The sequence below is a fragment of the Lagenorhynchus albirostris genome, chromosome 8 (genome assembly GCF_949774975.1).
Source record: "Lagenorhynchus albirostris chromosome 8, mLagAlb1.1, whole genome shotgun sequence".
In the NCBI taxonomy this organism is placed as follows: Eukaryota; Metazoa; Chordata; class Mammalia; order Artiodactyla; family Delphinidae; genus Lagenorhynchus; species Lagenorhynchus albirostris.
Window position 1 is genome coordinate 95,823,420 of NC_083102.1, and position 15,948 is coordinate 95,839,367.

Sequence of the window (15,948 nt, forward strand, 5' to 3'; positions counted from 1 at the left end):
TGCATGTATCTTTTGAATTAATGTTTTCATTTTCTTTAGATATATACCCAGGAGTGGAATTGGTGGCTCATATGATAGTTCTATTTTTAATTTTTTTGAGGAACCTCCATTCTGTTTTCACAGTGGCTGCACCAATTTACATTCCCATCAAGAATGTACTAGGACCACTTATTGAAGAGGCTGTCTTTTCTCCACTGTATATTCTTGCCTCCTTTATCAAAGACAAGGTGACCATATGTGTGTGGGTTTATCTCTGAGCTTTCTATCCTGTTCCATTGATCTATATTTCTGGTTTTGTGCCAGTACCATACTGTCTTGATTACTGTAGCTTTGTAGTATAGTCTGAAGTCAGGGAGCCTGATTCCTCCAACTCAGTTTTTCGTTCTCAAGATTGCTTTGGTTATTTGGGGTCTTTTGTGTTTCCATACAAATTGTGAATTTTTTTGTTCTAGTTCTGTGAAAAATGCCAGTGGTGGTTTGATAGGGATTGCATTGAATCTGTAGATTGCTTTGGGTAGTAGAGTCATTTTCACAATGTTGATTCTTCCAATCCAAGAATATGGTATATCTCTCCATCTATTTGTATCATCTTTAATTTCTTTCATCAGTGTCTTATAATTTTCTGCATACAGGTCTTTTGTCTCCTTAGGTAGGTTTATTCCTAGATATTTTCTTCTTTTTGTTGCAATGGTAAATGGGAATGTTTTCTTAATTTCACTTTCAGATTTTTCATCATTAGTGTATAGGAATGCCAGAGATTTCTGTGCATTAATTTTGTATCCTGCTACTTTACCAAATTAATTGATTAGCTTTAGTAGTTTTCTGGTAGCATCTCTGGGATTCTCTGTGCTGGGAAAACTGGACAGGTACATGTAAAAGTATGAGATTAGAACACTTCCTAACACCATACACAAAAATAAGCTCAAAATGGATTAAAGACCTAAATGTAAGGCCAGAAACTATCAAACTCTTATAGGAAAACATAGGCAGAACACTCTATGACATAAATCACAGCAAGATCCTTTTTGACCCACCTCCTAGAGAAATGGAAATAAAAACAAAAATAAATGAATGGGACCTAATGAAACTTAAAAGCTTGTGCACAACAAAGGAAACCATAAATAAGACCAAAAGACAACCCTCAGAATGGGAGAAAATATTTGCAAATGAAGCAACTGACAAAGGATTAATCTCCAAAATTTACAAGCAGCTCATGCAGCTCCATAACAAGAAAACAACCCAATCCAAAAATGGGCAGAAGACCTCAATAGACATTTCTCCAAAGATATACAGATTGCCAACAAACACATGAAAGAATGCTCACATCATTAATCATTAGAGAAATGCAAATCAAAACTACAATGAGATTATCATCTCACACCAGTCAGAATGGCCATCATCAAAAAATCTAGAAACAATAAATGCTGGAGAGGGTGTGGAGAAAAGGGAACACTCTTGCACTGCTGGTGGGAATGTGAATTGGTACAGCCACTATGGAGAACAGTATGGAGGTTCCTTAAAAAACTACAAATAGAACTACCATACGACCCAGCAATCCCACTACTGGGCATATACCCTGAGAAAACCATAATTCAAAAAGAGTCATGTACCACAATGTTCATTGCAGCTCTATTTACAATAGCCAGGAGATGGAAGCAACCTAAGTGTCCATCAACAGATGAATAGATAAAAAAGATGTGGCACATATATACAATGGAATATTACTCCGCCATAAAAAGAAAAGAAATTGAGTTATTTGTAGTGAGGTGGATGGACCTAGAGTCTGTCATACCGAGTGAAGTAAGTCAGAAAGAGAAAAACAAATACCATATGCTAACACATATATATGGAATCTAAGAAAAAAAAAAGTCATGAAGAACCTAGGGGTAAGGCGGGAATAAAGGCACAGACCTACTAGAGAATGGACTTGAAGATATGGGGAGGGGGAAGGGTAAGCTGTGACAAAGTGAGAGAGTGACATGGACATGTATACACTACCAAACGTAAAATAGATAGCTAGTGGGAAGCAGCCGCATAGCACAGGGAGATCAGCTTGGTGCTTTTTGACCACCTAGAGGAGTGGGATAGGGAGGGTGGGAGGGAGGAAGGTGCAAGAGGGAAGAGATATGGGAACATATGTACATGTATTACTGATTCGCTTTGTTATGAAGCAGAAACTAGCACACCATTGTAAAGCAATTATACTCCAATAAAGATGTTAAAAAAAAAAAAAGAATGTCCTAGGGTTTTCTTTTCTCCACATCCTCACCATCATTTGTTGTTTGTAGACTTTTTGAAAATAGCCCTTCTGACAGGGTGAGGTGACATATCTCATTCTGGTTTTGATTTGCATTTTTCTGGTGATTAGCAATGTTGAGCATCTTTTCATGTGCCTGTTGACCAACTGTATATCTTCTTTGGAAAAATGTCTACTCAGGTCTTCTGCCCATTTTTTTTTTTTTCGCGGTACGCAGGCCTCTCACTGCTGTGGCCTCTCCCGTTGCGGAGTACAGGCTCCAGACGCACAGGCTCAGCGGCCATGGCTCACAGGCCCAGCCGCTCTGCGGCATGTGGGATCTTCCCGGACTGGGGCACGAACCCATGTCTTCTGCATCGGCAGGTGGACTCTCAACCACTGCACCACCAGGGAAGCCCCTACTGCCCATTTTTAATCAGGTTCTTTTTTTTTAATATTGAGTTATATGAACTGTTTATATATTTTGGTTATTAACCTTTATCAGTCATATCATTTGCATGTATTTTTCTCCCATTCAATAGGTTGTCTTTTTGTCAATGGTTCCCTTTGCTGTCCAAAAGCTTTTAAGTTTAATTAGGTCCCATTTGTTTATTTTTGCTTTTCTTTCTTTTGCCTTGAGAGACAGACCCCAAAAAATATTTGTCCAATTTATGTCAAAGAGTGTTCTACCTGTGTTCTCTTCTAGGAGTTTTTGGTTTTAGGTCTTACATTTAGGTCTTTAATCCATTTTGAGTTGATTTCTGTATATGGTTTAGTGAATGTTCTAATTTCATTTTTTTACATGTAGTTGTCCAGTTTTCCCAGCACCTCTTATTGAAGAGACTGTTTTTCCTCCATTGTATATTCTTGCCTTCTTTGTCATAAATTAATTGATCATAAGTGCATGGGCTTATTTCTGCATTCTCTATTCTGTTCCATTGATCTGTGTGTCTGTTTTCATGCCAGTACCATGCTGTTTTGATTACTGTAGCTTTGTAGTATTGTCTGAAGTCAGGGAGCATGAAAACTTTGTTCTTTTTTCCTCAAGATTGCTTTTGCAATTTTGGGTCTTTTGTGGTTCCATATAAATTTTAGAATTATTTATTCTAGTTCTGTGGAAAATGTCATAGGTATTTTGAAAGAGGTTGCATTAAATCTGTAGATTGCTTTGAGTAGTATGGAAATTTTAACAATTCTTCCTATCTATGAACACAGGATATCTTTCCATTCCTTTGTATCATCTTCAGTTTCCTTCATCAGTGTTTTATAGTTTTCAGAGTATAGGTCTTTCACTTCCTTGGTTAAGTTTACTCCTAGGTATTTTATTCCAAAAAATTGAAGAGGCAGGAACACTCACAAAATCATTCTCAGAGGCCACTGTTACCCTGATACCAAAACCAGACAAAGACACTATGAAAAAAAGAAAATTACAGGGCAATATCTCTGATGAATGTAGATTAAAAATGCTCAGCAAAATACTAACCAATCAAATTCAGTAATACCTTAAAAGGATCATATACCATGATCAAGTGGGATTTATTCCAGGAATGCAAGGATGGTTGAACATCCACAAATCAATGGGATACACTACATTAACAAAAGGAAGGATAAAAATCACATGATCATCTCAATAGATGCAGAAAATGCATTTGTCAAAATTCAGCATCCATTTATGATAAAGAACTCTCAACAAAGTTGGTATAGAGGGAACATATCCCAACATAATAAAGGCCATTTATGACAAACATCCACATCATACTGTCACCCACAGCCAACATCATACTCAGTGGTAAAAAACTGAAAGCTTTTCCTCTGAAACCAAGAACAACACAAGGATGCCCACTCTTGCCACCTTTATTTAACATAGTGTTGTAAGTTCTAGCCACAGCAATTAGACAAGGAAAAGAAATAAAAAATATCAAAAATTGGAAGGAAAAAAAGTAAAAGAGTCACTATTTACAGATGGCATAATAGTGTATATAGAAAACCCTAAAATCTACCAAAAAACTATTAGAACTAATAGAGTTCAGTAAATTTGAAGAATACAAGATTAATATATAGAAATATGTTGCTTTTCTCTACACTAATAGTGAACTATCAGAAAGAGAAAGAAGAAAATAATCCCATTTAAAATCATACCAAAAAGAATAAAATGCCAAGGAATAAATACAATAAAAAAAAAAGAGCTTACAACATCTTTTCAAGATCTATGGACCATTTTTCTAAGTGATAACATTCTATAACACAAAGAAAACAAAAAAGCAGAAAATACCCAAGTTGCATTCCATGGCCACAAGCAATAAAGCCAAATTTTAAATAACAAATTTAAAAACCACCATCAGAAACAAAAACTGGGCTAGTTGGAAATTCAAAACAATATTCTATGTGACTGTTGGGTTTTAAATAAAATTAAGACTTAGAAATCTTTAAGAAGTTATTGAAAATGCAAGAGAGTAGTACTTAATAAAGCATGAGGTAAGAAAGCATGTACTCAAAGGGCTAGCAGCACTGGTTTTTATTATCAAAGAAGAAAAATAAATATAAAATATAAGCTTCCAAATCAATGATTTAGAGAAGATAAAAAAGCAACAGTAATTAAAGCAGAAATGTATTTTAATGTTTATTTGAAAAAAATAAAAGGCAGAAGTGTATGAATTAGAAAACAATGTAAGAAGTAAATGTAAGAGTTGTTGTAGAAGAGAGAGAAATAGTAAATAAAATGAACAAAATGAGATGTAGCAGGTGCAGGGAAATTTTTAAAAGGAAAAAAGAAAATACATTTCTTTCTTTATTTAACAAATAGTTAAATAAATGTTTGATATCACAGAAAATCTAGAAGAAATGAATAATTTACATATTATATATATATTCATATACATTTGACTTGGTAAATATAAAGAATTGAATAGACTTATAGAATAATTTGGAGAATGTATCAGTGAATGCATTTCCCACTCCCAGATATCTTCATGCTCTACTCCAGAACATGGGAAAAAATGGAAACTGCATAGTTTATTTCATGAAGCCATTATAACTTTGCTTATGAAACTAGGCGGAAAGCAAAAACTGTTGCCACAAATTTAGTACATCCACACCATAGAAAAGTAATCAGCAATGAAAAAAAAGAATGAACTGCTGATACATGTAACAACTTGGATTAATCTCACAGAAATTATATTAAGTGAAAAAAGTCAATCTCAAAAGGTTACATACTGTATGATTCCATTTTTATAGCATTCTTGAGGTGACAGAAATTCAGAAATGGAGAACAGTTATTGGCTAGGGGTCAAGGATGGAATGGGGTAGAGGAATAAGGAAGGGAGGTAAGTGTAATTGGAAAGGGCCCCATGAAGGGTCCTTATGGTGATTGAACTGTTCAGTATCTTGACTGTGGTGGTGGATACATGAACATGATTAAATTGTATAAAACTAAACGTACACAGATGAGTACAAGTAAAACTAGGGAAATCTGAATTTTTAAAAAAACTATACACAAAATTCACTTGAGTTCCAAAAAGCTCATATTTAAAAATGAAGTGTTTGCAATCAAAGTTCTCATGTCATGCATTCATGAATTGTGCTCACAGATTGTTGAGTTATGTATTATGCCTAATACAGTGCCACAGCATGAGCGGTTTAGAGATAAGTAAAACACTGTCCTAGCAGATACAAGTTTATACTCTATTTGGTGAAGACTGTAATTAGCATAACAAAAAATAAATAAATGCTTTTGAAACAAAAATTAAAAACAAATTAAAAAAATTAAAATGAAGTTGAATTTGACAGTATATTAAAAGAATGTCTCACCACAATTAAATAGGTTTTCTCCCAAAGATATAAGGGTCATTTACTACTAGTAAATCTATTATCTCTAGTATTTTAACCAATAGTTTATAGGAGGAATTTCAGTTGATCATTTTAAGAAATACTAGAAAAGTACTTGATAAAAATGAAATACACATTTATGTTTTAAAAATAAAACATAGTCTTAGAAAAGTAGAAAAGTAAGTGTGTTTTCATGACAAAATAAAGGCTCCCTTAACATAATGAACCATGTCCTGTTTTACAATTGGACCCTAGTAAGTTTTCCTATCAAAATACAGAACAAGAAGATTGCAGCGGCCGTATCTTATTTAACATTGTTTTGGAAGTTCTTGCATGTATTACAAAAAAAGGCGGTAAAAGGTAAAAGAGCCCTTGTAAAAAAGGAGACAAAATTATCATTATTTGCCAGTTAAAACTATTTTGGAAATTAATAAAATTAATATCAGTTCATCTGGAAAAGTGAAATAAACAGGCAAGAATACCTAAGAAAATTTTGGAAAAGATAAATAATAAGAAGAAACTTGCCCTACAGACATTAATAATTGGAACAGTGAAACTCCCACAGACCATTGGAACAGATAAAATATTCCTGAAACACACCATGGTATTTATAAGAATTTATATTTAATGAAACGATAGGGAATGGGTGATTTAGAAAAATAAGCCCTTGGAGAAAAAAATCCAATTACAACTTCACATCATACCAAAATAAGTTTCCAGAAACAATTAACCCACCAAAAATAAAGCTAGAAAAATATAATTAAGCATTTAACTGACCTCTAGCTAGAGAGAAATAATTGAGAGATTTGTATACATAAGAACCTAAAAAATTCTGTGTATTAGAAAACAAAGCCAACGAAAATCAAAAGCAGTGTGAAGGCACATGAGTAAGCACGTTTAAATTAAAGAAAATCTTAACATCCTAACAACAAAAAAGGGAAAAGGCAAAGTAGACAACACTCCAATGAAGAAATTGACAAATAAACTTAGGAGAAAATGTTTGGCTTCCCTTATAATTCATCATTATTTACCATTCAACATTTCTAAGAGTTCTTTCCAATACTCAGCACTGGCAAAGTCCGTGAAAAGCGTTCATGGACTTTTGGTAAGATGACAAATATGTACGGCTCTTGTGAAGGTAGTTTGTTAATATGGATCAATAAACATAAATGTTATCCTAACTTTTAACCCAGTAATTAACTCAACTTTTAGGCATTTATACTAAAAAATTACCACATATACATATATATAAGGAACCCATTTAACTTTAATTTATAAACTTTGACATATAGTTGAATAATGTCTCCTTTTACTATACACTAATTTAGCTTATACTTGCGTGTTTAAAATCTCATGTAAACATGTTGATAAATGTTGGGTTTTTTCCCACTCACATTTCATTCTTATTCAGATTCTTGTATTTTTTTTATATCACTGGCATCATTTTTTGAGCATCTAACACGGTGTTTCAGGGGACATCATTTCAGTCCCCTCTGTTGTTGGACATACAGCTCTTTTTTGGCTCTATGTGGGAAGCTGTTCTGGGAAACTTTATTACCAGGCACAGATACTAATTCACATGATTAGTATCTGTGAGTATTTTTCATCTCCCTAATGAAACCCACTTCCTGTATGACATTTTATAAAGCTTTTTAAAAGATTGGTTTACAATGAGTCTTGTTTACAGTACTTTAAATCATAAGCTCATATTCCCCAAGAATAATTTCCAAATCTGTATAATATTTCTTGGCCTACTTCTGTCAGGTGACACCTGAACATGTCTAAAACAAGCACTGGTTGAGGTCATTTAAGGCAAAGATATCGTTACCAAATATTACACTTTGCTCAGAAGAGAGTATTTGAAAGATTATTTTCTAGTACAGAAGGTTTTGTAAAAGAAAAAAAAATAAGTATTAATTTTCTCTTTTGTGAAAGGTAACTAATTTTAGTTTTAAAGAATGACTTTTGTCATATATTGGAACTTATACACTAATCAGACATGCCACAAAGATTTATACACAAGAGTGTTTATTGAAGCATTATTATAAAACAGTAAAAAGTCAAGTGTCCAATGATAGAGGGTACTGAAATTAATTATTATGCATTCATCAAACTGAACACCATATAATCAATAAAATTCTGTGTTAAAAGAATACTTAATAACATAGGAAAAGGCTCATAAAATAATAGGTGAAAAAATCTTACAACAAAATTGTAGGTGCTGATGTGGGAAGGTATGTATATATTTGTATATTTGCATAGGAAGAGAAAAAAATGGAAAACATTCAGCAAAATATTTCGGTGATTACCTTTAGATTGTAATATTTGGGATGGTTTTAGCTACCTTCTTCCCACGTTTTTATCCTTTTCAAGTTTTTTTCTCCGTGAGACTATGCTAATCCTATAATCAAAAAAAAGAGCATTTATTTAAAAAATAAACAAAATGCTCTACAAATGGTTAATTACTAGAATGACTTTTATCCATGAAAGGCTCTATTTCTCTAATTTTCCATGATAGGTAAGGTGTTATGCTCACTGTTCCGTGACTCCACCGTGTAAAGTGATTATCAGCGACTGGCGTTGCTTCTTTGAACTGCTGAGCAAGCAGAAGCAGAGGCACATCTTCCATCTAGTTTTGAGTAGATGAAAAGGAGGGACACACGTAACATGATGACTGAGCCCTGGAGTGCTCCCGGGTATCACTGGCTTCATTTGGCTGGTTCTCATCCATGTGCTCTTTTCTGGTCTGTCCATAGTCTTTCTTCGTGGACCACAACAGTCGAGCTACCACTTTCATTGACCCCCGAATCCCTCTTCAGAATGGGCGTCTTCCCAACCATCTGACACATCGACAGCACCTCCAGAGACTCCGAAGTTACAGCGCTGGAGAGGTAAACCCCTCTCCCCTTGCCCCACCGTTCACAGGACCATAGACTACCTCTGCTGGTGGAGCCAGGATCTAGGGTTGTCTGTTCCTCCAGGAGCTGAGCCATATCCGTATGCTCTTTAGCAGAGTGGATGAGGACTCGGGGCACCCACTTTGTGCCCTAGACCCATCTTCAGATTGCCTTCCTTCTGCCTCCCCTTTTGTCCTACACAATCACGCTACTGAAAAATTGATCTAGTTTAAAGGAGACTGAAAATGCATCCCTACACTTATGACTGGAGAGGTGCTTCCTCAGGCCCACTGGTCACATGGAAATTCTTAAAAGACCGTGGAAGTGCTAGGCAGCATATGACTGCATTTAAACTTCTACCTCTCCCTGGATCCTGGAAAAGACTTCAGTAATGCATTCATGGACTGAAAACTGGGGGAATCAACTGGGCCACATGAATGCTCTGTTCCCACCCTACCATCTCCTCTTCCCTGATTTATATTTTCTTTCACTCGACATGATTATCTTCTGCTGGGCCGTGAAAGGCTGCCCCCTTTCTTTTTTTTTTTTTAACTTTTTATTTTATATGGAGTATAGTTGATTAACAATGTTGTGTTAGTTTCAGGTGTGTAGCAAAGTGATTCAGTTATACATATACATGTATCTATTCTTTTTCAAATTCTTTTCCTGTAGCACAGGGAACACTGCTCAATATTACGTAACAACCTAAAAGGCTGCCCCCTTTCTTAAACATCAGGTTCCTTGCCTTTCTGAATTCCTGTTTCTATATCCCATACCCTTTCCTGTTCTCCTTTCTCAAACCAAAACTCAAAACAAAGCTCTCTTCTATCGCTAATCAGCTCTTGATATTAAAATGAGCAAATCCCTTTATGTCCTCACTGACATTTCCCGAGTAGCTACACCTTCTTTTCATACAAACCACCAGGATCTCAGGAGGTGTGGGCTCTGAAAACCATTTCCCATGAAGCAGCTTGTAGAGTTAGATTACCATGAGGTTAAAAAATGAAGAAAGTGGTATAGGAAGCAAAGAAATATATCTATACGGTCCCACAGAGAGTCACTCCAGGGAGAGCCACAGTGGACGTCTCTGGAGAAACAGAAAATAACCATCTACCTGACAGCCTCCAGAGAATAAACATGGGTCTCAAGGGAAGAGCTTGTTGTTTTAATGAAAGCTTAGTGCACAAAAAGAAAATCTTTACTGGTTTTTCGGGGGACTCATCTGTATACACTGAGAAACGTAACTATTTCCAACCAAGGGTACTCATGGTTTAAGGCCAGTGTGATAAATTGAATTTTTCTTTCATGGAGTCATCTTAAATATCATTGTTTTAGGATGCCTCTGAAAGCATGTTAACTCTTTCTGCATAGACGTAAAATCTGTATGTGACCATGCAGAGAGGGAGTATTATACCTCCCCAAGGGTTTTGTGGGTTTCAGGACGCTTCAGATACCAGGCGCTCAGCGGCAGACACGTTCACAGGCTACAGAAAGCCAGGCCTCCACTTCTCAGCTCAACACGTATAGTCCCCCTCTCTTTTATAACACATCAGAAATTTCAAGATGTATTGTCTTGATATGATAACAGATAAATTCAAAATTCTGCATCAACTTGAAATATGCCATTTTAATGTATTTAAAATGTCCAAGCTCTTTAATATTATTAAGGTAATTTCAGTGTTAACATAGAGTAACTGCATGAGGTAAAAGAAGCTCAGTACCGCAGACAGATCCACCACGGTTCATTTTTTGTTAAAGTCAATCACTCAGTGAAAACCCTAAACATATAGATCTGTTACACATATACGAAATTAACCCGAAAATGTAAATATTAGAGCCTTCCTGTTGAAAGAACAAGATTAAGATCGTGAGCATTACTCGCATTCCCTGTTCCAAAACGTTTATTTGATGTGATTGACTAGCCCAAACACAGTCACGTTGAATATCAATATTAATAACAAAATGCCGTCTGAATCAAGCCAAGAAAGTCTAACACATAATGACAAAAGGGTGTCAGTGTGCCTCAGCCATCTGGTTGCCTCCTAATTCATTCAGTCTCCAACTGACTGTCCGTCAGGTTTTTAAACCCCTCTCATCTCTCTGCCCAACCTCTCTCTGCTGGCAGCTTTTCACTGACACAAGGGAAAACCAAGAAAGCAACCAAGACAGAAGCTGGGAGGCAGAGGATATCTGACCCAGAGGCAGCGCACCAGAGAAAACAGAGACCCAGCCTCTGTGAAAACAAATACCTGGTTCCTCTTACTGTGAGAACGCACAGCCTAGGGACTGAGGAGTCAGGAGGACCTGGGTATAAAAATAGAGAGAGGGGTGTGGCAGAAATGCTAATTGTGTTTGCTGTGCCCCAAACATTGATTAAGTGCATGGCCTGCCATGAGCACTGTGAAATGCAAAGATGTATGAGATACGATCCCTGTCCTGGAGAAATTTGTATTCTATTTTTGAAGCCAGGCCAAAAACACACACAGAGTTAGGTAACAGGAGAAATTAGAATACGACTGAGTGCCAAGAGAGACGTTAGGACAGATGCCACAGTTCAAAAGAGGCCAAGGAAAAGTATCTTTTAAAAGAAGGTACTTGACCTAGACCTAGAAAAATCGGTAAAACCTAGCTAAGTACAAAGACAGAGGAAGGACAGCCCCACAGAGAGCACAGCACAAGCGTCAGTGCCGAGGTGGGATTGAGAAAGGTCTGCAGAAAGACGAGGAATAAATAGTTCACTGTGACCAGAATAGTAAGTTTCCACTTGGTTTTTGTCTTGAATTTTGGAAAGCGTTGAATGCCACGTAGAAGAGCTGGGACTTTTTTATGAGTCCATTGAATGAATTTGAGAAGAATAATATGATGATTTATATGTAAACATGGGCTTTTAGAGATCAGTTCGCCCATTGCTTCTCCAAAGGAGGAGACTATTGACAATTTGGGATGACAGTTCTCGGATGCGTGGACGCATCCCTTCCCATTGCAGGATCTTTTCTCCTGGTCCCATCCATTAAATTTCAGGAATGTCCCCGCCTCACCAGTTACTATGACAACAAAAACAAAACAAAATAGCCCTGAGCATCTCCAAACACTCCTAGATGGTAATTCCACTCCAGTTAAGAATCGTATTTCACAGTCAAGTACACTGAAATATCAAGAGCTCAAGTCACCCAGGGAGTTCAGGACCAAAGTCCAGATTTCCCAACTCCCAGTCCAGTGTGAACTCATATTTTTAAAGAAGACAGTGACAGCCAAGAAGAGGCAGAACTGTGGCACAGAGAGATTTGAGAGAGAAAGGCCATGAGAGGCCACTGCCCCAGACCAGGTGGAAGGTGATGAGGCCCTAAGCTGGGGTGACGAAGAGACAGCAAAACCTCAGGGAAGTCGAGGGCTGTGGAGGAGGGGTACCTGGGACTTGGGTTAGCAGATGGGAGTCCCAGCTGTGGCTTCTCCGCAGAGGTGCTGTGTGCCATCGCGCCTTCCTTCCCTTTCCGGGGCCTCAGTTTCCCCGTCTGCATCTGGAGACAAGGGGACTGGATGGCCACTAAAGCCCCTTCCAGCTCTGTGGTTCTTAGAGTCTGCGAGGCTTGACCCACAGTCCCAAAAACAGCTCACAGGTAAGATGAGCAGGAAAGCCAGGTGGGGAGGCTGGTAGGTGTGCCTTTAGGTAAGTTGATGATGAGTATGGAAACAGCAGGAGAGCCGATTAGAAATGACAGCTAAGCAGACGGAGACTCAGGAATATCAGTGAACTGTTTCCATAATCTGCGATTTTTCTGTGTCACCTCTCATGGGCAATGGGGAACTCACTATAGATGTTTCTTAGACCTCAACTTTAGGAACCAGTTTTTTCTTCTGTTCACCTTTGTGAGCCATTTTTTGAGTGTTGCCCAGGGGTTGATCTTTTTTTATCCTTTGCATTTAAGGATGGAATTAAAATCAGTGTTTAGGGACTTCCCTGGAGGTCCAGTGGTTGGGACTCCGCGCTTCCACTGCAGGGGGCGTGGGCTCGATCCCTGGTCAGGGAACTAGGACCCCGACATGCCGTGCGGCGAGGCAAAAAACAAAATCAATTTCTATATTCAAGATCCTAAATGGTAAAAATTCCCCTCAAAACCCCAACATATTTGATTTTATGCATAAAAAGATCATTATTTGACACTTTAACATGCATTTTTTTTTTTTTTTTTTTTTTTTTTTTTTTTTTTTTGCGGTACGCGGGCCTCTCACTGCTTGGCCTCTCCCGTTGTGGAGCACAGGCTCCAGACGCACAGGCTCAGCGGCCATGGCTCGTGGGCCCAGCCGCTCCGCGGCATGTGGGATCTTCCCGGACCGGGGCACAAACCCGTGTCCCCTGCATCGGCAGGCGAACTCTCAACCACTGCGCCACCAGGGAAGCCCTAACATGCATTTTAATACAGTGGCACATCTGTGTGCAATATATTTAAGTACCAACAAAACAGGCTTGGTTTCTTCCATAGTGTCCAAATGGAATTGGACATAGATAAATGGAAGGGGCACATAGGGCCATAAATATTGGATCCCATCTCTCTATCAGTAAGGAAATCACGGAAGGTCAAATTTTGTCTTGTTTATACTGCAGTTTGCAGTATAAATTAACATTAATAAGGAAGGATAACAGAACACATAATGTTAATTTCTTTCACCACCTTATCTTGGTCAGGTTAGAAAGTCATTAGGGATAGAAAATTTCTGGGAGGGTACACATAAAAATGCTTAACAGTAATTGCCTCAAGGAAAGGGCAGGAGTCTGGCAGGAAAGAAAATTGACTTTTCACTCTCAAAGCAGAAGTCACCGTGAGTCATTCTTTGCAGTGAGCTGTTCTTACGACAAAAGTGATTGCATCAGCTCTGATGACAGAGGCCGTCATGCAGGAAGCTGCCCTTTGGGGAGGGTAGCTTTTGCACTGTGTTTTAAAATCGGTAGTTTCCCTCTTGATTCCGTGTAACCTGTACTTGGTTACAGTTTGTTTGGAAGTTTGTAAAATTCAGACACCTGTGACAATACACTTTTGAATTATAAACAGTGTATAATGAGTGGAGAAAATACAAGCACAGATGGAAAAGAAGTTAAAAGGCAGGTACAGTCCCCCATCTGGAGACAATTCCTGGTGAACATAGAAGTAAACAATTGAATCATATTGTCTATGGTTCTGTATCTTCCTTTACCATTATAGTACATTGTAGATAGTTTCTATGCCATTAAAATTCTGCTATACTTTATCATATGGATTTGCCATAATTTGACTCAAGCCTTTCTCTGGACATTCTGTTTATCACCCACTTTTCGCTATTATAAATATGTTGAAAAACTCAAACATAGATCTCTCTTTGCTTTCCAAACTTTGTTAATTCTCCATTTTTAGAGTACAGAAGGAATCGAGAGATGAACGTAAATTCATCCCTTGGGCTTTTCCCCTGAACTCGCTATTTTTTATTATCAGGTCTCCAGTGTTTTCAAGAGAGCATTAGCTGATTATTAACCCAAATGCAGTCTAAAACCTACCATTTGCAATCACAGATTTTTTTAAAACCACCAATTGACATTTCCGAGTTGCAACACAGAAGAGAAGCTTGTTTACCAGTCACTGAAAACTATTTTCTGAGCATATCTATTTTGTGTTGTCTGGAGAGCTAAATGTTTGAAGTTTGCACATTTGCAATTATGATTAAAGCTATCTCAACATCAAAAGGGAAAGAAATCTTAAAAGTAGTCACATGGGGCTCTCTTCTCTCTGTTTCTCTCTCACCCTCTCACCCACACACACAGCCCTGCCTGAAAACCTCAGTGAGACAAAAAGTGTCAAATTCTAGGGAATTCAGTGAGTCATATCATCTTGGTTTTAAATAGGAACGCCATTCTTCTAGGTATTTTCAGTAGTTAGGAAAGCAAGTGTTAGCATCGTGTTCGCAGTGAGATCCAAATCGGTCACTCAGTTGATGTCAGACATCCCTCAGGATGGAGCATTTAGCACCACTTCTGGCCCACAAAGATCCTAGTACATACCAAGTTCTACGCAATCTTAGAATATTAGAGCCTTCCTTAGCCCTACCTGAATTGTCTCCATCCCTGTAAATTCCTGGCCCCTGGCTGGAGAAACACGTTTCTATTCAGCCCTCCCGTTCTCAGCTTCTCTCCCCTGTAAGCCATCCAGTACCACTTCACAATCACCTCCTCTATTCTTGGCCGTTGTTTCCATGGTTCGCGGACCCCAGAAACCCCACCGCTACCCTGTGTTGTTTCCTCCATCTCACTCGTGGCATATCCCTCAGCCTTCAAAGTAGCTGACCTTCCTCTGTTTCTGAAGTCTTTCAATCTGGCTTAGTTTTGCCAGTAAGTAGGTGACCTCAGAAGTAGGCGACCTCAGAAGTAGGCGACCTCAGAAGTAGGCACCAGTTTTCCCTAAGGCATATCTGCAACACCTGAATTCCCTATGACCCTCCCCCCCCAGGAAGAGAAGTGAGCCTCTTCCTGTTTCAAAGCCTTATTCATTTCCAGACAACTACTGACAATTAGCCACTTTTGCTCGGGGTGTGACTGCAGGCATCGCCCAGGTTCAGTGCACAGCCAAGTCTTCTTGAGTTCCGCTCTCAAATCTATCTGCTTCCCCAATTTCTCTCTGTAATTCATCACTTGGATAATCTTCAACTGAGGGTTTTTTGAGATTCCTGTCTTTACAGCATCAAAAAATATTTTAAACACACATTAAGGTGGACTGACACATTTCCCTTGAAGGAAAAGAGATATTTCAGTCCCGGAAAGCCTTTATGTATTTATTAATTCATGGAGAAGAAAGAAATATGAGACTCACTATTGCATGTAAGTCATCAGCAAACCTTTCTTTCATCACTTTGCATTATAACCATATAACCAGAAAGTGCTGTTACAGAAGCGCTGGCGTCTAAATGTCGGTGGCTGGCTACACCCACTGAACAGAGCTGGGTGCTAATGGCATCAAAGTGAGAAGT

At 38.0% G+C, this 15,948-nt stretch overlaps 1 protein-coding gene across 1 annotated transcript in view; it reads left to right on the top strand.

Annotated features, from left to right (window-relative positions):
* Positions 1-15,948, top strand: part of HECW1 (HECT, C2 and WW domain containing E3 ubiquitin protein ligase 1) — a 253,789-nt gene that overhangs the window by 166,833 nt on the left and 71,008 nt on the right. Inside the window, exon 14 of the mRNA XM_060156217.1 lies at positions 8,818-8,952. Within this exon, the coding sequence (XP_060012200.1) occupies positions 8,818-8,952 (135 nt within the window). The remainder of the gene's footprint in view (positions 1-8,817; positions 8,953-15,948) is intronic.